The 22,831-nt window shown below is 40.9% G+C and overlaps 1 protein-coding gene across 1 annotated transcript in view; it reads left to right on the forward strand.

Annotated features, from left to right (window-relative positions):
- The window catches only part of Slc4a8 (solute carrier family 4 member 8), a 92,509-nt gene that overhangs the window by 39,206 nt on the left and 30,472 nt on the right, over positions 1–22,831 (forward strand). The window contains exons 6-14 of the mRNA XM_004637832.2: positions 3,114–3,302; positions 4,625–4,716; positions 5,811–5,968; positions 7,330–7,417; positions 8,553–8,699; positions 9,638–9,738; positions 19,304–19,478; positions 20,087–20,220; positions 21,427–21,672. Coding sequence (XP_004637889.1) covers positions 3,114–3,302; positions 4,625–4,716; positions 5,811–5,968; positions 7,330–7,417; positions 8,553–8,699; positions 9,638–9,738; positions 19,304–19,478; positions 20,087–20,220; positions 21,427–21,672 — 1,330 coding nt within the window. The remainder of the gene's footprint in view (positions 1–3,113; positions 3,303–4,624; positions 4,717–5,810; positions 5,969–7,329; positions 7,418–8,552; positions 8,700–9,637; positions 9,739–19,303; positions 19,479–20,086; positions 20,221–21,426; positions 21,673–22,831) is intronic.

Below are 22,831 nucleotides of genomic sequence, written 5' to 3' on the forward strand. Positions count from 1 at the left end.
TGTGCTTTGCTAAGCTTGTTCTAAGTAGGTGCTTTAGACCACTGAGCCATCTCACCAGCCCCCGTTATATTTTTTGATGACAGCTATCCTTTCTGGGGTAAGATGTTATCTCAATAATTTGCACGTCTCTAATGGCCAGTGATACTAAGCATTTTTTCATGTATTTGTTGGCCACTTTTACTTCTTCTGAGAAGTATCTGTTCATTTTGCTGGCCCCGCTTTTATTTTTGTGGAGGTTGAATTTTTTGAGTTCTTTATATATCCTACATGTTAATCTTCTATCTGAGGAATTGCTAGTAAATGTTTTTCCGATTCTATAGTTGTCTTTTTACTCTGTTTTTGCTGTGCAGAAACGTTAATTTGACATGGTCCTAATTCAGCTCTCTTTCATAAGTGCCAGATTAAAGTTCCAATTAGGAGGAAGATTACTTCTTTAATCAGTGGTTCCAGGGGAGAAAATGGTGCTGGGAGAATTATATATCCACATGCAGGTGATTAAGTCTAGACCCCTATTCCTGGACAGGCAAAACCATTACAGTAAAAGTGGTAACACTTCCCAAATTGATATACAAATTCATCGCCATCCCAGTCAGAATTTCAACAGCATTCTTCACAGAATTGGGGAAATCACTTCTAAAATTCATGTGGGGCTTGAAGAGACCCAGAGTAGCAAACATAATCCTGAGCAAAGGCATCACAATTGCGGACCTGAAGTTAAATTAAAATGCTGCTGAGATAACAGCAGCATGTTCATGCACAGAAACAGACTTAAAGATCAGTGGAATAGAACAGAAGATGCTGGCACAGCCCCAAGTGTGTTTAGCTATTTGATCTTTGGCAAAGGGGTCAAAAACACACTGAGGGAGAGATAGACTCTTCAATGAATAGTGTTTTGAATACTGGCTACCCACGTGCAGAAGATTGAATTTTGACCCATATCTCTGACCATGTTCTAAACTAAAATCAAATAATTAAGTGTTAAACAAAAACACAACCTGAGGGGCTGGGAGACAGCTCAGTAGAATACGCACTTGCCTGGTAAGCGCAAGGGCCTGAGTTCAAAAAAAAAAAAAAAAAAACCCAAAAAACAAAAAAAAACCCAACAAAAACCCCCACAACCTGTTGGAAGATAAAATAGGTATAATTTTTGAAAAGATAGGCATAAGAAGGGATTTTCTGAATGAAACCCCAAAAGCATAAAATACCAAGAACCAGTAAGTAGGACCATACCAAATTAAAAAGCTTCTGACACAGAGAGTTGCCATTGGGTTTAGGACCCATAGAAATCCAGGAAGAGCTCCTCTTGAAATCCTTAACTAAATACATCTGCAAAGAGTGCTTTATAACTAAAGTCACATTGACAGACTTTGGTAGGAACAGTTAGAATATAGATCTTTTGAGAGACACCTTTGAACCAATTACAGAAGCCCAGAGAAGAGAAAGGTTTGATTTATGTGTCAAATGCTTCAGTGTGGTCGGGTGAGATAATGACCAAAACCATCCATCAGATTGGGCAGGTGGCGATTTTATCAGAGCCAGATTCATCGGCATAGCTAAGGGGGCTGAAGAAATTTTCTTTTGAGAATCTTAGTGATAGGGAAGGAGGAAAAGGAGACAGTACATAGAGGGGACCTGGACTTGTTTTTTCATTTCAAGAAGAAGGCACCTGAAGCATAATTATAGGTATGGGGTGGGGACAGAAAGGAATCAACCAATATAAATGTCAGAGATACAATCTTCAGCTTGAATATTAAATAGCTTTTCCTCATTTATTGCTTTTAGCTCTTGGTCAGTCATTTGTGGAGTTAGAAATTAAGAGTAGATTGAGGTTTAGGGTAGGCTTGGGGAGACATATGTAAGAATGAAGTAAAACTGCTGTGGGCCAGGTGTGCTCGTGCATGCCTATAATCCCAGCACTGGGAAGCTGAGGCAGGAAGATCACCCCAAGTTTGGGGCCAGCCTGGACTACGTAGCAAGACCCTGACCCAACAAAAACAGCAACAAAAACTATTATGGTCTTCACATTGGGTACCTGTATATTCAAAATGCTAGTGATAAGGATAAGTAAGCTGTAGCAAGCATTTGCTTTTGAATCGGTATTCTATAGGTCATGTAATTTAGTTCTCCATAACACTCTGCAGTGTGACAAGGTGGGTGATAATTTCAGTTCCGTATCACAGCTGAGGAAACTGATAGCAGAGAGATTATGTGACTTATCCAAGATCTCTTCAGTAGAAAGTGATGGAACTGGTACAAAATGTGGGGCTCTCACTCCAGAATCTGTACACTAATGGGTATTCATTGTACCAAGTACTGGACCTCGTTGCCCTTTAATTCTACTGAACATTATGAGTTAAAGACTGATATTTGACAGTAACTGTGTGAGATGATGGCATTCTTCCTTATGAGATCTATTCTCAAATAGCCACATGCAGGTACAGTGCTCTTGATAATCCCAGCAGTGTTACATTCTTGGAGGAAGGGAATGTAGAAGTTTGGCAGATAACAGAATAGAGTGGACAGTGACATAGGCTTTTGAGTTACACAGGCCAGAATATGAACCCAGCTCTACAATTTACTAGAAGTGAGAACTTGGAGAATTTTATAACTTTTGGTTCTCAGTTTTCTCACCTGTAAAAATTGTTATGTAATATCTAATTTTTCAGGGGTTTTGTGAGGATTAGACAGCTAATGAATGTGAAGTTCACATTATAGCTCTTGGTGCATGTTAAGTACTTAGTAAGTTTTATTTCATCTTTTTGGTAAGTTCTGTTCTTCATAATGGTGATATGAACTGGGGACAGTGGCACATGCTTGTAATCTCACCTTCAGAGATGGCCGAGGCAGGAGATCACTTGAGCCCATTAGTTCCTGGCCACCCTGGCCAACACAGCAAGAGCATCCTGTCTCTTAAAAGAATTAAATAAACAAATTGTAACATTTTACAGCCACAGTGATCAGATAGCATTTTTAGACAGTGAGGTTGAAACGGCACCTCCCTGACTGGAGGCACGGCTTGCCTTCCCCTTGCCCGTCCCCTGCCCCACCTGATGTTGGCCTCCTTGGATTCCTCAACCTTCGAGTGAGTGTTCTTGTGAATGTCTGCTCTCTAGACCTGATCCTGGACCAGCAGGAGCTGTTCAGTGACCTGAACGACAGCATGAGGGTCAAAGTTCGTGAAGCCCTTCTCAAAAAGCATCATCATCAGAATGAGAAGAAGAGAAACAACCTCATTCCCATTGTTCGTTCCTTCGCTGAGGTTGGCAAGAAACAGTCTGATCCACATTCGATGGATAAAAATGGTAAAATTGTCACAAGTGATGTTTCTCTTTCCTAATGCTGGTTGGGGATGCTGACCTACTAGAGCATAGGGGCTGTATTTGTAATGTTTTCATGCCCACTTCAGCATTATGCACTTTTTGTGGTTGGAAGGTAAGTGGCTGGCAGTGCCCGTGTTTCTCTCCCATGGCAGTTAGGACGCCTGCTTTTGATGGAACTCAGTGGACCCAAAGGAAAGAGCTTGTGTCCCAGGGTGCTTTTAGAACTGAATGGTTGGGGAGAGCTGGCAACATCAGGGACAATTTGGGACCTGAGAAAGTGGTGAGCCTTTTAGAAGGAAACGAGTGACTTCCTGATTAGAGGCAAAATGCAGTAGTGTAGGTTCCTCCATGCCCTGGCCAGCGCTTCACACATGCTTAGCAGCCACTCTACCGCTGAGCTATAGCAGCTCTACCAGGGCAGAACTGAATCAGACCTCTGCTATGCCTAGGTTTCTGGCGTTCCCACCTGCAAAATGTATGATGTTGGACAACCTACTAAAGTTTGTTAAATCTTTCTCATTTGTAAAATCAAGACAATATGAGGACTCTCTCCTTCAGTTTATCTCTGAAATCTCTTCAGAAATTTCAGTGAATAAATTTGTATCAATCCTTTAACCAGGAACTCAGCTGCTGACTGGTCCTTCCTGTAGCTGGGCAGAGCTTCCTCTATTCTATAGTTTTCTCTCTCTCTCTGTCTCTCTCTCTGTCTCTCTCTCTGTCTCTCTGTCTCTCTCTGTCTGTCTGTCTCTCTCTCTCTGTCTCTCTGTCTCTCTCTTTCTCTGTCTCTCTGTCTCGCTCTCTCTCTGACTCTCTGTCTCTCTCTCTCTCTCTCTCTCTCTCTCTCTCTCTCTCTCTCTGGTACTTGGACTCAAATCCAGGACCTCTCACTTGCCAGGCAGGTGCCATGCCCCTGAGCTATACTCTGGCCCTCTATATTCACCTATTTCTCCTTGTTTGCTAAATTACAGTGTGCAGCAATATGCCTGGGAATCTGTATTCTGGAAAAGTTCTCTGTAGAGGTCTTTCATACATACTTCTGGCTAAGGATACTACTACCTAAAGAGAAAAATGAAAAAGGTCCCACGTGTGTTCAGCAAGATGCAGAAGTAGTAAGAGGTCTGTTTTCCACTTCACTAACTATAGGTGGGGAGATAGGTATGAGCAGGTCCTGGCTTAATAGTTGTGCTGGTTTCCTCTCCAAATAGCCATTGCAGGAGACGTGATAGCTAACACTGATGGATGGGGTGTGACACAAGAGGAAAGGGGCAGGCCCTTAGATCCTTATATTTGATTTTCCCTAATAGGTCAAACTATATCACCTCAGTCTATTCCAGCCACAAATCTTGAAGTGAAAAATGGAGTGAATTGTGAACACAGTCCTGTGGATTTGAGCAAGGTGAGCAGAGACATGGGAAGTTGGCTTAGGTCTAAGGCTAGCTCTAGTGGAACTGTGTATCCAATTGTAAGAATCCAGGTGTGATTTGGTATTTCAAGACCCTTTTTTCAACCAGCAGGTTTTTAAAAATTAGTTCATATTTCCAGTACATAATGAATACATGTATCGTGGGGTATTTGACATGTGCATAACAATCTTGATTCTTTTATTTATTTTGGCAGAACCAGGGATTGAACTCAGGCCCTTGTGTTTGCCAGGCAAGCATTTACTCTACTGAGCCATCTCCCTGGCCCCGAGTCTTTTATTTTAAACAAAATTCCTTTCCACTCCCTCCCTTCCAACCTTTCTTCCCCCCCATTTACAAAAGATCTATTTCCATTTTCTATTTAATTCTTTTTTCATTTAAATTCCCTTTCCTTTCCTTTCCTCTTTTTTCTTCTTTCCTCTTTCCTCTTCTTTCCTCCCATCTATCTTCTGTTTTGCTCATTATTTATATTTTGGGTTCCTTACACAAGAGAAACAGTGTTTTATTTAAATTTGTGTGTTTATTTAACTTAGAATTATGGTCTCAAGATGCATCCATTAGAGGGCCAGTGAGTTAGCTCAGCAGCCTAGGCGCTTAGGCAAGCACAGGGGCTCAGGTTCGATCCCTGGCACCATATACCGTTTTGGCCCTGCCCTTGGGCATGCTGAGCTGGCAATGGAGTCTGGGTGTGGTGGTGCACGCGTGTAATCCCAGCACTAGGGAAGCTGAAGACAGGAGGATCACTATGAGTCTGAGCTGTGTAGTGAGACCCTGTACACCTTGTACTAAATACATTAAAAAGAAAAAAAAAGCTCTGTAGTACTGGGGCAGTCAGTTTCACTTCTCTGGGTCTTGGTTTTTCTTCTTCTGCCGTATCCTACTTCTTTTTCATCTTTTAATGGTGGGACTAATGTGGCCTGTCTCATCCATCACCAGAAACTGGTAAGGATCAAAATGTAGGGAAAAGTGTTTGTTAACCATAAAATAACATGTGAAAGTAAGGTATGAGGAACATAATTGATATTTAAAATAACAGCTCCAAAATCAAGAGGCTGGTTTGCACTTTCAGGTTGACCTTCATTTTATGAAAAAAATTCCCACTGGGGCAGAGGCCTCAAATGTCTTGGTTGGAGAGGTGGACACTTTGGACCGGCCTATTGTTGCCTTCGTGAGACTGTCTCCAGCTGTTCTTCTCTCAGGCTTGACAGAAGTGCCGATCCCAACAAGGTAAAGGCTAAGATAAAAGTCAGTGTGTCTGAATGCCGCCTTTCCTTTCCTTTGTTCTGTTCTTTATTTACACATAGTGGAGTACTATTATGACATAAAGAAGATAAATTTGATTCAGTTGTTGAAAAATGGATGTAGCCTGAAGTCAGAAGTTTAAGTGAAATAATCAGACATACAAGTCTAAACATTTTCATGGTTCCTCTTATATGAGAAACGTGAAAGATAAATACATCAAAGATCATGTAGAACATACATATTAGGAAGCAGGGAGGTAGAAGGAAGGAGACAAAGTGATGGAGAGGGGGTTGAGGCTCTCGAGAGGAGGGCAGGACAGAGAAGAGGACAAAAAAATAATTAAGTTGTGTATGTACCTGTACTGTCTCACCACAATGAATGGAATTGTGTGCTCCAAACATGAACCAATCAAATAACAAATAAAAATAAAATTTAAAAAACCCCACACATTCCATCCAAAGTATAAATTTATGTGAGCACTGGTAGAATAAAGCATTTAATGCAAAGACTAAGATTAATTTTGAAAATGTATTTAAAATTTAATAGTGAGTTTGGAAAACTAATTTATTTGATTGACTGCCTTGCAGACAAATGGTGAATTTTCAGGCTGTGAGTGCATGCTACTTGCTCTTTTGGCAGTGAGAGCTGAGGAGAATCCCAAGCCCTAGTAAGGGCCTTGAGAACGCGTGACTGCGTGTTCCAGCAGGAAGCCTAAATCTCGCCTTCTAAGTTCTACAGAGACATATTTCTTAGAAACATTTCCAAGTGAAGGTATTGGTGTCTCTTCACAATCCTGTCAGGGTTTGTAAGAGTTGCACATATGCCTGCATTTGTTCAAAAGGCTATTCTTGCACTCTGAAGGTGGCGATGACAGTGATTCAGAGCCCCACTAATTATAGAGCATTCAGATGTCCAGAACACAATTTAGACTTCTCTATTGGGCTTGATCATGTCAGCATCCTTTTGCCTGCTGTCCTCTCCCTGTCATTTTCTTATTAGAACTGTGAATGGGTTCAGATAGTCTTAAATTTGCACAGTGCCATGTTTGGAAAAGATGTCCTTTCCAAAGTGAGGAATTTGAGAAGTTAGGTTTATGGAAACCTTCAAGACGTGGCCATGTTGTTCAAGGCTGTCATACAGATAGCTTTTAATTCTCATGTTGGAGCTACTAGGTCAAGGCATCTTGAAGTATTCCATATTAGTATGTTTCCTTGCTTTAATTTTTTGAAGGTATGAAGATGATTTGTCTTCAGTAGGAAAAAGAAATGTTTTGCTGTTTAGAAAGGAGTAAGATGTCACATCTTTACTTCTACTTGTACAACTTCTTTTTCTGTGTGTTTTTCCAGATTTCTGTTTATCTTATTGGGTCCTGTAGGGAAAGGCCAGCAGTACCATGAGATTGGCAGATCCATGGCCACCATCATGACAGATGAGGTATGCGCCACTGCTGCTGTAGTCACATTACGGATGTTTATGGAGTGTGTTTTTCTGTGTCACGTACTGCGCTGATTGCTGGGATAGAATGATTCCAGTTGCACGGTCCACTCAGAAGCAGATTAGGGCTCCCCTCTGAGAGTCTATTGTGGGAGCACCAAGCCTTCTAGGAAATTTTTCTTACATTATCTCTACCTTTTTAAGTAATCAAAGATGCACAGAAATCTTTTTTTTTTTTTTAAATGGATTATTGCTGCCAAGTAGAATGTGTGGAGAAATAAGGCCAACTTAACTTCCTAGAGACTATGGTTAATTAAATGCATCCAAGGTTTTGCGCAAAGAAACCTTACTTACATCCCACATGAGCAAGAGTGGTTTGTATAGGGTCAGGAATGTGACCTCACAGAGTGTACAGGAAGGGCCTGCCTGTCTCTACTAAGCCACTAGATGTTTTGACTCAGTGCCAAACTCATCAACAGACCATTGGGAGGACTGTGTTGCATGCGTAAGCTCCAAAGCGGGGTTTTCAAGGTGTGCGTCTAGGTGGGCTAAGGGAAGTTTGAGCTGTGTTTTATCAGCTTGTTTGACTGGGAAACTTATTTCATAGAAGACATTCATTAATAATTCTTCAAATAGTGGTCAAGAAAATTTGCTATACACCCTCCTTTTTATTTTATTCTTTGTTGATACTACAGTTGACAATAATAGAATTGTACAACTTTATTATTATTATTTTATTTATTTATTTTTTGAGACAGGGTCTTATTATGTAGTTCAGGCTGCCCTCAACTCACTATGTAGCCCAGGCTGGCCTTGAACTCACAGTGATCCTCCTGTCTCTGCCTCCTGAGTGTTGGGATTGTATATGTGAGCTACATGCCCAGCTTGTACAACTTTAGAGTCTTGCCACCTCTTTTTATACTAGCAGACGTGTATTTAGTTCTTCTTACCACCTTATCTCTAGGTGTAGTTTTTTTATCCTTTTATTTTTATACTTCTCTAAGGTTTTTGTTTCTCGTATTCCCATGACCAGGAGAAAAATCCAGAGACTGCGTCCATCTATCACTGTGTCCATTGGTGATTATATTAAGAAAAGTAGCCTTCAGCTTTCCTAAGGACTTTTTCTTCTCTGTAGATTTTTCATGATGTGGCATATAAAGCAAAAGAGCGAGATGATCTCCTGGCAGGGATTGATGAGTTCCTAGACCAGGTGACAGTGCTTCCTCCAGGAGAGTGGGACCCCTCCATTAGAATTGAGCCACCCAAAAACGTCCCTTCCCAGGTAATGTATGCACACTGGCCAGCGGAAGCTAGTTTCATTGAGGTGCTGTGGCAAACATGATCGCATGTTTACTGTGGGCCTATGCTAAATAAATTAAAACATGACCGTGTTGGGGAGCTCCTAGAATGTCAGAATAGTAACTTAAGTTGAATATGCTATCACATGGATTAGGCTCAGTATGACGAGGTATCAGTTACCTGCCGGTGAATTTTAAACTTGATTTTGAAGGATTGATATAAACTGGTCAAAAGGAGAGAGAGAATATTTCTTTGGAGTACGTCAGGTACAAAGTTATCAAATGAAAAATCAATTTTTTTTCAAAGTTTTATTGATAAACAGATAGCAATGAGACAGTTTCAAATCAAATTGGAAGTACAGTTTCAACAAATAATACACTGCATATATTCTTCTTAGTGAAAAATCAATTGTATGGAAGTAGCAAAAGTTTCCCACACTTTTCTGAAATACCAAGCATGGAGAGGGAAATCCTATTGTTTATTAGGTACCAGGCCAGGTGCTTTATGTCTGTGCATACAGTATTCCCAGCAGCATTTCCCTGAAAGGTATTTCTTGTCCTAGAAGAAGAAAATGATTTTCCATGGCAAAGTTTTAAGGTAAAGTAAAATTACACAGAAGCAGATTTGGAACTGAAACTTAGGTCACTATCTGATGCTAAGCTTCCATTTTTCAGTTTCTTCTATAGTGAGGTTCTATTGGAGAGGAAGACAAATTGTATACATGTAAACACACACACACACACACACACACACACACAGAGTTTCATGAAAGTCAAATTGTTTCAGATCAGTACATGTATTTGAAAGTATCAAACACTTGAGCAGTTTGGTCTCTTTGGGTTGTGCTGTCACTACTCCCCCTTGTTGCAGGAAGGGCAGATAGATGCTGATTTTACTAATTTTGTGGTCTTATGTTAAAAGGAGAAGAGGAAAATGCCTGGGGTCCCAAATGGAAATGTTTGCCACATAGAACCAGAACTACATGGGGGTCATAGTGGGCCGGAACTGCAACGTACTGGGCGGTAAGTCCTGGGACGTGGCATGGCTAATGTTGCTTACTGGAAAGAAGTTGTGTAAAGGAATAGCATCCTCTCTGCTTTCTGCCTTTTTGTCTAAATTGGGATTTTATTGTCTGGGGACAACTTTTTAAATGGAGTCACTATGAAACACTGAGTACTGCCTTCACTTACTCACTCACTCATGCATTCGTTCAGTCAAGTTTCCTGAACTGCCTGTCATTTTCTGTCTCACTTGCAGCCCTCTCCACGCATAATTCCCTCTGATTTAAACATTCACTCCCTTCACCACTCCTCACTCCAGTTATCCTTTGTTCCAGTTTAGATGTCACTTTCTTTGCAAAGCCTGTGAGTAGTCTCTATACTTGAGATTAGGTGTTCCTGCTAAGTAATGTCACATGCTGATTTGTCTGTTTTCAACTTTTAAGTGTGTTTTTACAGTTCCTGTAGTTTGCATATTTCCTCTTTGCTCCTCATCCCTCTCACTTTTTCTTTGGACCACTTCCCTATTGCAAGAAATCCAGCCTTTTTCCCCCTTCTATCTATTCTTTATTGTTCTCTTTGCTTATACTTTGCCTCACTCAAATGAGAGGTATTGTGCAGTACTTAAGCTTGTGTGTTGGGTTTATTTCACTCAACATATTTTCCAGGTGCAACAATTTTCCTACAAATATGTCAAATTTATCAGTCTTTATATCCAAGTAATATCCTATTATGTATAGAATCCTGTTTTCTTTATCCAGTCATATGCTGGTGTGTGTGCAGGCAGCTTCCAGAATTTAGCTATTAAAAGTTGTGCTGCTGTAAACACTGGTCTGCGTGCATCACTGCTGTGTTATGACTGAAGCTCTTTGGAGAAGACACCTATCAGGGGGATCACTGGGTCATACGGGATTTATAATTTTAGTTCTTTGAAAAATCTCCATGCTGATTTACATAATGCCTGAACTGATTTAGGTTTCCATCAATGATGAGGAAGGGTTCTTTTTTCCCTACAGCCACGCCAGCATTTGTTACTGTTTGATTTCTCAGTGATTGCCGTTCTTTCCAGAGTAAGATGGAATCTTAACATTGCTTTAATTTGTATTTCTCTAATGGCAAGGGACTTGAACATTTTTTTCATCTATTTGTTGACTATTTGTATTTCTTCGTCTATGAAATGTCTGTTTATTTCTCTTGCCCATTTCTTGACTGGGTCTTTAATTTTAGGTAGTTTAATTTTCTAAGTTCTTTGTATATTCTAGATATTAGTCCTCTGAGGAATAGCTAGCAAAAAAACCTTTTCCCATTGGGCAGATTGTCTCTTTACTCTACTGATTGATTCTTTTAAGGTACAGAATCAAGTACCTTAAAATAATTTATAGTCTGATATAATCCTATTTATTTATTTATTAAACAAGATCTTGCTAACTGGTTCATTTGAAGTCACTGTGCAGCCCAGGCTAGTCTGGAACTCACAGTGGCCCACCTGCCTCTGACTCCTGAGTGCTGGGCCCCATTTGTTTATTCTTGCTACTATTTCTTGTGTACTTGAGGTTCTATTTAGAAAAACCTTTCCTATACCAATGCCTTCAAGTATTTTACTTGTTTTGTCTTCACTGTTTATTATTGGGTTGTTTTTGTTTTGTTTTTTAATTTGATGGAACTGGGGATTGAACTCAGGCCCCTGCGCTTGCCAGGGAAGCGCTTATTCCACTGAGCCATCTCCCCGGCCCGCAACTGTTTATTATTGGTTGTTAAGTATATTTATGTTTGCTTGATTTAGTCTTGGCAGTTTCTGTGTCTAGGAATTTGTCCATTTCTTCAAAATCTGCTAATTTGTATTAGTAATTTTTCAAAGTAGTTACTATCTTCTGGATTTCAACTGTGTCTGTTTTTTCAACCATGATTTTCATTTCTAATTGTATTGATATCCTTTCTTTCTCTTGGTGAGTCTGACTAAGGGCTTGTCTAATTTGTTCTTTTGATGAGCCAGCTCTTTTTTTTTTTTTTTAAGACAGAGTCTCACTGTGTAGTTTAGGCTGCCCTGAGTTCACTGTGTAGGCCAGGCTGGTTGAACTCATGGCATTACCTCCTTCAGCCTCTGAGTGCACACACCACCATGCCCAGATGAACCAGCTCTTCAATTTGTTGAGTTTTTATTATTTTTTAGCCTCAATTTCATTGATTTCCACTCTCCTCTTTATAATTTCCCTCCTTAATTTTGGTTTGGGGCTAGATTGTTGTTTGTCAAGTATTTTAAGATTTTTCATAACTTAGAGATTGATAGCATCAAGGTTTTCTTCAGATGGATATCTATGCAAAGATGAGATTTCACCTTTCTTTCAGAGTCAAAGAAAGCAGAATAAACTATACTATAATAATACGTGGGTTGGTGGTAGGGGTGAAAGACCATAAGACTGGATCTGAAAAATCATAAGATCTCAGAACTGGTGCCTTACACTCCCCTAAGTAAATCCCATATTGTCAGGACTCTCACATGTTTAATCACAAACCCTAGGAACTGCTGGGTGTGTGGCGCATGCCTGTAATCCCAGCACCTGGGAGGCTGAAGCAGAAAGATCACTGTGGATTTGAGACCAGCATGGGTTACATAGTGAATTCTAAGCCAGCCTAAACTATGTAGTGAAACCCTGTCTTTTTTTTTTTTTTTTTTTTTTTTTTTTTTTTTTTTTTTTTTTTTTTTTGTGTGGGGCCAGCTCAGCCCCCCAGGGGGCGGGGCTGGCTGGCTGGCATGTGGTGCTGGGGGATTGAACCACAGTTGAAACCCTGTCTTAAAAAGCCAAATAAAGAAGCAAAATAAAGACTTGCTGGGTTTTTCAAATGTGAGCATTGGTTCTGATGAATTTTCCTCTTAAACTGCTGTTATAGTGTACCAGATATTTTGTTGTTAGTCATTGTCATTCACTTACAAAAATTTTAAAATTTTTTCTGTGATCCACTGATTGTTTAGGAGTATGGTGTTAATTTTCCAGGAGCTTTTGCCTTTTCCAAAATTTTTTCTATCACTGATTTCTATTTTCAGTGCCCAGTGGTCTGATAGTATAGACCATTGATTTCTGACTCTCCCCGTCCCTACATTACAATAGGTCTTATCACATTTTATTGTTAGTGTTTGATTTGTTGTGTTTCCTGATAGACTATTAGACTCTTTGCTCCAAAAGAACAGAGACTCTGTTATACTCTTAGCACCCAGCCCAGTGCCCTACACAAAGTAGATACTTAATATCTGATGAATGAGTGAATTCTTTCAGCATGGAATGGACTCGGTAAGGATAAATGTTGGGTAATCATTTGAGATTAAGAAATTCCCATTGAGGGTAGGAAGATAGATACTGTCTTAGACATGTAGGTCTCAGAATAGACAATGTACCCTTGTAGGTCAGTATTTGAAAGACAGCTATCTAAAGAAGTGGTGTCCCTTGCTGTAGGTAAGGATAGCAGATTCCCAGAACAGGAGGTTTTACTTCCCAGGTAAGAAGGTTGTAAAAGGATATTTCACATTGTGTGACATCCAGTGGTGTTTGGAGATTATGGAAGAAGGTTGAGAATATGTCCCTGGCTCTCTATATTGTATTGTATTTACAGAGGATCTACTGGACAGAGATTCTTGGAGCAGGACATGGATCATAAAAAGAAGCTTTTAAGTCCTCTGCTAGTTTGCTTTCACCTTCTTCTCTTCTTCTTGCTTGAGGCTCTTCTAACCAATGGAAACTCTGATTGTTTTCCCATTTTTTAATTGTAGAGAGAAATGAAATTATTTTTCCACTTTTGGAAAATTGAGAGAGAGGTCACTAGAGGAGACAAACAGGAGAGAATGTCACTTAGCGAGGTGCTGTGATAGGGGAGCATATTTTTGGTCAGAGGAATGTGTCTGAGGATGAGAGGAGATATCTATTCTGGGAGGGAGAATTGGCAAGAAGGAGCAGCCTTGGAATGGAAGAGGTCGCTGCAAAGAGGGAGCAGCCTCCAAGAGTGAGTTAATCAAGAGAGGTCTGAGTAGGTGGGGCCTGCTGCCGATAGACAGTAAAAGAAGCTTCTCTTCTGACAGGAGCTTTAGGTCTAAGACTGTCCCAGAGGAGACCCACCACTACTGCAAAGGGGCTTTTTTTTTCTGACTGGCTCAGCCCACCCTGAGGGCAGGCTGGCATGGCATGTGGTGTTGGGGATGGAACTGCGGTCCCCTGCACCTGCCTAAGCTTGCCTAACCAGGCGCTTCAGACCGCTGCGCTATCTCGCTGGCCCCACAAAGGGTCTTGAGTGCGCATTTGATAATACTTCAGAGTTATGATTCATATTTTTGATATAAAGGATGTCTACACTCTAGGACTTAGAGTTTGATGGCAACAGAGTTCGAGATTGATAGCAGCAGGGTTTTCTTCACCTGGATATCTGTGCAAAGGTGAGATTCCAACTTTCTTTCAGAGTTAAAGAAGACAGAATAAACTACCCTGTAACCATGCTTATGGTCAATTCCACATGGTTTGGTGGTGGGAATGAAAGACCATAAGACTGGATTTGAAAAAATCTTAAGATCTCAGAACAGGTGCCTTATGCTCCTCAAGTAAATCCCATACTGTCAGGGCTATCATATGTTTGATCACAAACCCTAGGAACTGCTGGGTGTGGTGGCACATGCCTGTAATCCCAGCACCTGGACGCTGAGGCAGAAGGATCACTGTGGGTTTGAGGCCAGCATGGGCTACATAGTGAGTTCTAAGCCAGCCTGAACTGTGTAGTGAAACCCTGTCTTTAAAAGCCAACTAAATAAGCAAAATAAAGATAACACCCTGAAGTATCTTAATTCATAAGTTCAAAAGGGTTTGAAGTTCTCTCATAACATCATGTCAGGAGTCTCTGGAATTGAACAAAGCTAAAAGGAGGCTCTAGGATAAAAGAAAGCTCTAGGATTAGAGCTTCCTTTTGCTTGGTAGCCCCCTTCTGGAACTTCCAATATTCTTCTTAAAGACCTTGGTAACGAACCTTAAGACATGGGGCCCAGCCGCCACTGGAGCCTCTTAGGCCAGGTAACCCAGTGCCGTATCAGAGATCACCATTCTAGGCCACCTCTGACCCCTTCCCCATTTCAGATGATGTGAAAGGCAAGTGTGAGCCTATAGCTGGACATCCCAGAGGGGTTTAGATCTTCCTAGGCTGCACAACCTAAAAGCACATTAGCCTGGGCTTTATAATTATTCAACACATTTGTTATGTCTCTTTGAATGCAAAATCTGCTTTATACAACCTTAAGAGAAAACTTGGAAACTTATGGTGCATTATTCTTGTTGGATAAAGAAGTGTTTTGAGGATGGGAATATGGGAAAGGAGATAAGGTTGAAAACAGTACTTCGAGTTCTGTATTTTCCGGCCCTCTAAGCCAGGGCCCAGACAGTTTCTTGAGCCTCCCTGACACTGACACAAGCAGGGATGCCATTCATAGCAAAGAATCACAGATGGCTAGAGTCTTCCTAGTCCAGAAGCTCTGCCTCGAGGAGAATACTATAGAGAGAGTTTCCAGGGCAGATTTATATCCTATATTAGGGATGCTGATTTGGGGGAAGGGTTAACGGAAAAAAGGGCTTTAAATGGTTTCTTCCAAAGCATACCAGACAAGTAATGACTTGCCTGACCCTCAAGCTCTCCAGGGAAGGAAGGGCTCCCTAAGTCAGTGCTCTAGAGACCTGGGTAAGTCCTTTCTTGAATCAAGCTTAAATTCATAGCCCCAAGCACTTAAACATTGAGGATGATGTTGAAAGTGAAATGAAGTTTCAAGTATGAAGAGAAACACCCAAGCCTGGTTAATATCTATGGTAGTAGTGCATTTATGATGTGATCTTATGCGTGAATGAGGTATCAGACTGACTACCTAAATAGTATTCAGAAATTATTTTATTAATTTAGAGTTATACATCAATATGAGCGCTAAAGCTGCTCCTCTTCTCTCTTTTAATCCCTGCTAGATAGATAGGTGTTTTCCTTTGCTATGTCATTTTGGAAATCCATCCCCATAAATCTTTTGTCGCTAACTGACACTCCTCACTGAAACTGACTCCTGTGTCAAGGGACAGGCAATCATGGCAGCATGTCAGGTGGCCTCAGTGGGTAAGGAGGTCCTTTATTCAGAAGAGTATCCTTCAGGGGAATGTTACTTGTGATAAGGAGGGACTATTCATCAGAAATAAGATACTATAATAGCCAAGGACCTGGCAACACTTGAATCTTGCTTCAGCCTAATCACTGCTGCCTGTTGTTACGTCACTGGAGGGCTATTTATCTAGTAGAAACAGAAAGACAACGTGCAAGCTTATTATTAATGGGAGTCTTGTTCCCAAAGCCTGAACCCTCATAGTGTAGGTTAGGCCCTGTAGACAGCTTCTTTATCTAAACTGGGTTTTCCAGAAAGGCTAGAAATAAGGCAGGTCACAGGCTAGCATTGCGTCTCTGCTGTAGCCCACACCCTGATTTTGAAGTTTCTTCTATAAGTAGAGGAAAGGTGAATCCCAACTACATCCTGCAAAACCAGAGGAAATGAGCAAGAAGGTAACATAGAACAGTGTCTGCGCTGGGTCTACCTGCGCACCCATTGCGTCTCATGAGCTGAATGAAAGAGCACTGAATGGAGACTGGGACCTGGCCGGGCCTGTCCCTGCTCCCAGGCCTCACCTCACTTCTCCAGGCTCCTGAGAGATAAGGAATGAAAGAGCTGGCTAAGCTTCCTCTGTGAGAGAGTACTTATTTTTAGTTTTTGCTTTTTATTACAGAAAATTTCAAACATATAAAAAAGAAAGAATAGTTAAGCGAATCCCTATGTACCTATTGTCTGTTGCTAGTATTTTCCCAATCTTGTTTCATCTACTTTTTCCCATTTAGTTTTATTTTTTCTATATCATTTTAAGCCAAATTAGAGACATCATTTTTCCTGGAAATATTTCAGTATATGCCTTATTTAATAAGTACATTTAAAAATAATGATGGCATTGTCAAGTCTAGCAGAATTAATGCTCATTCTTTAAATCGTCTAATGCTCAGTCCATATTTTTTTTTTGTGATTGTTAATATCCTTTTAGAGTTCATTTATTCAATACAGAATCCAGTTGAGGTTCGAGTTTGGTTCTTATGCTGCCATTCTGTCATAGCTCTTCTTCCTTTCATTTATTGTGACCATTGATTTGTAGAAGAAGACAGATGATGTGTTGTGTAGAATGCAGATTTACTCCCTTGACAGATTTTTTTTCCCCCAGCGCATTAACTTGGTTCTTAGAAAAAGCAGCTCAAATTCAGACAGATAGTGAGGTTAAGCTTAACAGCCTAGGTTGTATGGTAATAACAATAAGCTTGTCTTCTGGATGGTTAACAACCTAAGTTTGCAGACCAAATTAGAGAAAAAGGAGGGCTGCAGGAAAGCCAACATTTTGGCCCTACCCTTCCAAGGTCATTTAAGACTCAGGACATATGAGAACTTGTACTGTAATGTCATGTAACTTGGTAGTGTCCCAAATTTTCTGATCAAGGAGATTATGGGGCCAAAGAGGAAAGTGATCGATGATGTAGAGTGTGCCTAAGGAGAGTCACATGGAGAGAAAACATTCTCTTAGGCTCTCACAGAGAGCACATTGGCCAAGCAATGGCCGTGACTCATCCACATGGCTGACACTGACAAAGGTTCTACAATCTGAGGTATAGGACCTCAGGAAAAATCCTGAGGGGATTTCACTGAACTTATCAGATCCAAAAGCTACAACTCTTGTTTCATAGGTCCTGCTTTACCTTGGTCTTAACCATCCAGCAGAAAAGTATAAAAACAAAGTATAAGAAGTAAAGCCATGCTGTTATGTTGAGCTGTAGGGGACTCAGGTCAACAATTTCTGACATTGCCAGTGAAACGGAAGACCCAATACTATTATGGACCTCTGAACTCTTAGAATATTTTGCTGAGTTTACACACCTATAATATTTAAATGATGGAACTTAACAAAAAAAGGGGATACAGATGAATGTTCATTTTGTATCTGTGTATTCAAAGTGGTTAGGATAGATATATAGTTACATTCTCTTAATGAATAGTGGGATTTGTTCTAATGGTGTTTGTAAATAGGATACGAGTCCGCATCTTGTACAGCAATTAACCACTAGGAAGAGAGTATGCAATGTGTTAATTATTGAAACTGTCCCACCAGTTTGGTTTGAAACTGTCTCATTGCTATTTGTTTCTCAATAAAATTATGGAAAAAAAAAGAAAATACAGAAACATGGAGAAAAAAAAAAAAGAAAAAAGAAAAAGTTCAATCTGGAAGCACTGCTCCTCTTAGGCATGGGAGGTCTGACTCTTCATTTCTGTCTTCCATGGAAGGTGAGAAGGCTCTGAACATCACCCAAAAGTCCTCTTGTTTCTACCTCCTGACAGGCATTTGAATCTCCCCTCATTCCTCATCCCTGGTTGTGTGCCTCTCATCACACTGCCAGGTTGATCCTGTCAGAATGTGTGCATGATTATGTTGCTTTGCTATTTACAGTCCTTTAGTAACTTGGCATGCTGTTCATAAGGGTCTAGCCTTTTATCATTTCCTTCCTTCCTTCCTTCCTTCCTTCCTTCCTTCCTTCCTTCCTTCCTTTCTTTCTTTGAGACAGGATCTCGCTATGTAGCTCACACTGACCTTGAGCTCACTTTGTAGCCCAGGTTGTTCTTGAACTCACAAGGATCCTCCTGCCTTAACCTCCCAGGTGCTGGGATTACAGGCCTATGTAGCCACACCCAGCTTCTTTTACCATTTTCAAGGTCCTTTGTGAATCAGCTCCTCTATCCAGCCTTGTCTGTTGGTATTTGTCCTCACACGGTGTCATCCAGTGGTACCTGTTCTGGCACCCCGACCACAGCGTGCGCTCTCCCCTCGTAGCTGTCACCCGTGCCAGCCTCCTATGTCATCTGGCTCTCTCCAGGTCTATCCTTTGAGTCCTTCCCTGCTAAATGGTCCTTGCTGCTCTGGGACCCCAAAGCACCCTCACAGCACTGCCTGTCTCCTGCACTGCACTGCTGGTCTTGGAGAGGAGGGTCGTGTGTGCTTTACTGTCCGACTGCAGCACCTGGAGTCCCGGCACCATACATCTGCTACCACTTGTCAATTGCATGCATGAACTATTACACTAATTTCCTAATAGCAAAGTAGATGGTTGTTCAGAGTAAAAAAGGGTATGTGATAAGGGCTTTTTATCTGGAAAGTATTTAATAAAGCTAACAATTTTAATACTTCAAGTTGCTGTTACATCTTTTCTCCAAATAGCTCAGAATTTGAAATTTCAGACTAGTACTTTAATTTTTTGAATTTTTAAAAAATGGGTGATATGCATAGCCAAATTCTTTTTATTCTCAGGATAAGTCATTCACATGCACTGTAAGTCATGCTCTTGAATGCAAACAGAATCTATGCTGACCTGCAAGAGATCTTCCATATTTGGGGTCAAGTTGAAGCCAAAATACTACAGAACACATTGGAAAAGGTTTCTCATTGGAAAAGGTCATGTGCTTTTGTGGATGAGGGACTGCACTAGAGGCCTATCTATTGTGTTTTCCCAGACTTTTTGGAGGATTGGTGCTGGACATCAAGCGGAAGGCCCCTTGGTACTGGAGCGACTACCGAGATGCACTCAGCTTACAGTGTCTGGCCTCTTTCCTGTTCCTGTACTGTGCCTGCATGTCACCTGTCATCACCTTTGGAGGGTTGCTTGGAGAAGCCACTGAGGGACGCATAGTAAGAGCTTGCAACCACTTAAGTAGTTCCCAAAAGAAATTAAGATAGTGCCATGGAAGCTAAGTGCGTTGGTGGGAAATTACGTGGCATAGAGCTTGGAGGTCGGGTTCTTTCTCTTACATGGTCTTCTGACTTCCTACGAAAGAACAGCATGCTTTTCCCTTTAAAACAGAAAACTCTTTTCTCCCTTCAAAGGTCACTTTCAATGCTAGATATCAAGTTGAATTGCTTATTGCCCCAAGAAAGGAAAAGATAAGAATATATTGGTGCAATTTGAAAATAAGATTTAAAGTGACTCTGTATGGCAGCTTGTAGTTTGAACAACATCACTGTGCTTTTTGTATTATTTTCAAATGCTGAATTGAGGCACTGAAGAACAGAATTTAGTTGAGAAATCATATGCAAATGGATTTTTACACCTGAATTATTAAGGAGGTTTCAGCGTACAAGAGCATCAGATGGCGTACACACCACTCTTGCTAAGACGAAACATGAGCAGATGGCTATCAAGGCACACATGCGAGCTAAGTGAGGAGTGTGTACACGTCAACCGTACCTGTTACTGATGGGCCCTGGGTTCCTTGGTTTTTTTTTTTTTTCCTTCTCAGAGTGCAATTGAATCCCTGTTTGGAGCCTCCATGACTGGGATTGCCTATTCTCTGTTTGCGGGACAGGCTCTCACCATCCTGGGAAGTACTGGGCCAGTTCTTGTGTTTGAGAAGATTTTGTTCAAATTTTGCAAGTAAGACATTTGTTTTCCTGAAAACTCTAACTGGATGTGGTGATTGTACTACCAGAATTGAATGCCAGGGACTCATGCAAGTACACAAACAAGCAAGTATTCTAAATTGTAAAAAACTTGAAGGAAGAACATCATTTAGTCTATTGGCTGGTCCCCAGGCAGCACTATAAATACAATAGCAGATCTCTTTTTCTTTTCTTTTCTTTTTTATATTTTTTTTTCCTCAGGGTTTTATTATGTAGTTAAGGCTGGCCTTGAACTCACTTTGTAGGCCAGGATGGCCATGAACCCACAGCAATCCTCCTGCCTCAGCCTCCTAAACACTGGGTTTTATAGGTATGCATCTCTATGCCCCGCCTTTTTTTTTTTTTTTTTTTTTCCTGAGACAGGGTCTTGCTATGTAGTTCAGGCTGGCCTTAAACTCACAATGTACCCAAGCTTGCCTTGAATCCACTGTGAGTCTCCTGCTTTAGCCTTTTAATGCTGGGGTCATAGGCATGTGCCAGCATGCCAAACCAGATCTCCCATTTTTAAAGCGTTTGACTAATGTCCCTCAGTCATTATTGAAGTCTTGAGTTTTAATGTTCAAGATATTTTCCCTAGCTATTTTCTATCACCATTTCTATTTCAAGTCTATTTTTAATTTGGCCTTCCAGCCCTCTTTCATATTCTGGTTGCTAGAGGGTAATGGCATCTTAGGAATGCCTTGGCTTCCCTACTTTTCCTATAAAATCTTTTCTTTCCATTTTATAGTAGAAGAAGGAGCACATGGTACTAGAGCCAGGCCCCTTTTCCTCCTGTTCAAACATACTTTTCATTACATTGGGTAGTAATGGCAGAGACGTGCATGAGATAATCCCTTCTCTACTTTATATTTGTTAAGGCAAATAACACTTGGGAAGAACATATTTATTTATTTGACGGGTCTTACTATGTAGTTCAGACTGGCCTTCATCTCATTATATAGTCCAGGCTGAGCTTCAACTCATGAGTGCTGGGACCACAGATGTGCACCACCCCACCTGACTCCCAGTGAAGCAGATCTCTAACCTGACTATCCTGGGGCATTATTTAGGGATGAAATGCAGTCAGAATTAGGAATACTCCAGATTGCAGAGCTGGTATGGAAAACATGAATCCACCAGATTTGGCTGTCTCTGTGCACCACCCCTTCATGCTTTTTGATGAACTTTGTTCTCATTTCAGAGACTACACCCTTTCATACCTCTCCCTGCGAGCTTGTATTGGACTGTGGACCGCCTTCCTGTGTATTGTCCTTGTGGCAACTGATGCCAGCTCCCTTGTCTGCTACATTACCCGCTTCACCGAAGAAGCATTTGCCTCCCTGATATGTATTATTTTCATCTATGAAGCAATAGAAAAGCTGATTCACCTGGCAGAGACCTATCCCATCCACATGCACAGCCAGCTAGACCATCTTAGCCTCTATTAGTAAGTACATTTCTGCTTATCTTTTTCTTCTTTTTCTTTTTTAATGGAGCAAAGGGCCCACATTTAATGACTGATGCAGTGTGCCTGGCAGTGCTTACCAAGATTCTTGGCCTCCAGGGAGAAGGTGCTCGGATGTGATGAGGAGGCCTGGAGGGCTGCCAGAGGAGAATGATCAAAAGTGATGACCGAAGATGAACTGAGAGTGAAACCCAGTGGAGGCTTGAAAAATGCTTTCCAGACCTTTCATTTGCTTCTAGGCATTGAAGCAAAACCCTGTTGCAAACAGTGGGGATTTGAGTTTGTTATTGACAAAACTACCTCTTGCAAAGACCTGTGAGCCCCTAGGCTATACTATTAAGGGAGAGAGTCCTGTTTTTCTCGGAAGGTGTACAGATAACTGTTAGGAACCATTAGGTAAAATAGATGAATAATTCCCTTCAGATCAGGAGTCTCTCCCATGGTATCACAATGATTTAGATACATCCTTACCTTTTTTTTTTTTTTTTTCCAGAACCAGGAATTGAACTCAGGCCCTTGCGCTTGCCGGGGAAGCGCTTATTCCACTGTGCCATCTCCCTGGCCCTATCCTTACTTTCTTGATTTTTACTCAGAATTCTGTGTTGCAGCCACATGTGGTAGTGCACACCTGTAATCCCAGGGCTCTAGGAGTCTGAAGCAGGAAAATCACAAGTTCCTCTGATCCTGTCTCAAAAAAAAAAAAAAAAAGAGAGAGAGAGAGAAAAGAAAAAGATTTAGGTATTTTATTTATTTATTTATTTTTTTTTGCATTCAACATTGTTTGGATTAACTAGAAAATAACCCCAAACATCTGGCAGTGTTTTCAACCATCTGAAGGAATATGGCCAATGTATCTTTTTTTTTCTAGAATAGTCTCCAATTATTTAGCCCTTTACTCTGTTCCTTCCCTCCTGGCTTTGCAGTTCTGATGTGGTAGTGAAGTGCATAATTTTTTAATTTGAGATGGTGTCTTCCTACGTCACTAAATTGCCCAGATTGGCTTAGAATTCGCAGGCCTCTTGCTTCAGCCTTCAGAGTGCTGAGATTACAGGCATGTGCACCACACCTAGCTTTTTCATAGTCTTCTAGTATTTAGACTAGTATTCCATTGCCTACATGTATCCATTTACCCGCTGAAAAG

Source organism: Octodon degus, unplaced genomic scaffold (assembly GCF_000260255.1).
Source record: "Octodon degus isolate 3935 unplaced genomic scaffold, OctDeg1.0 scaffold00093, whole genome shotgun sequence".
Taxonomy (NCBI): domain Eukaryota; kingdom Metazoa; phylum Chordata; class Mammalia; order Rodentia; family Octodontidae; genus Octodon; species Octodon degus.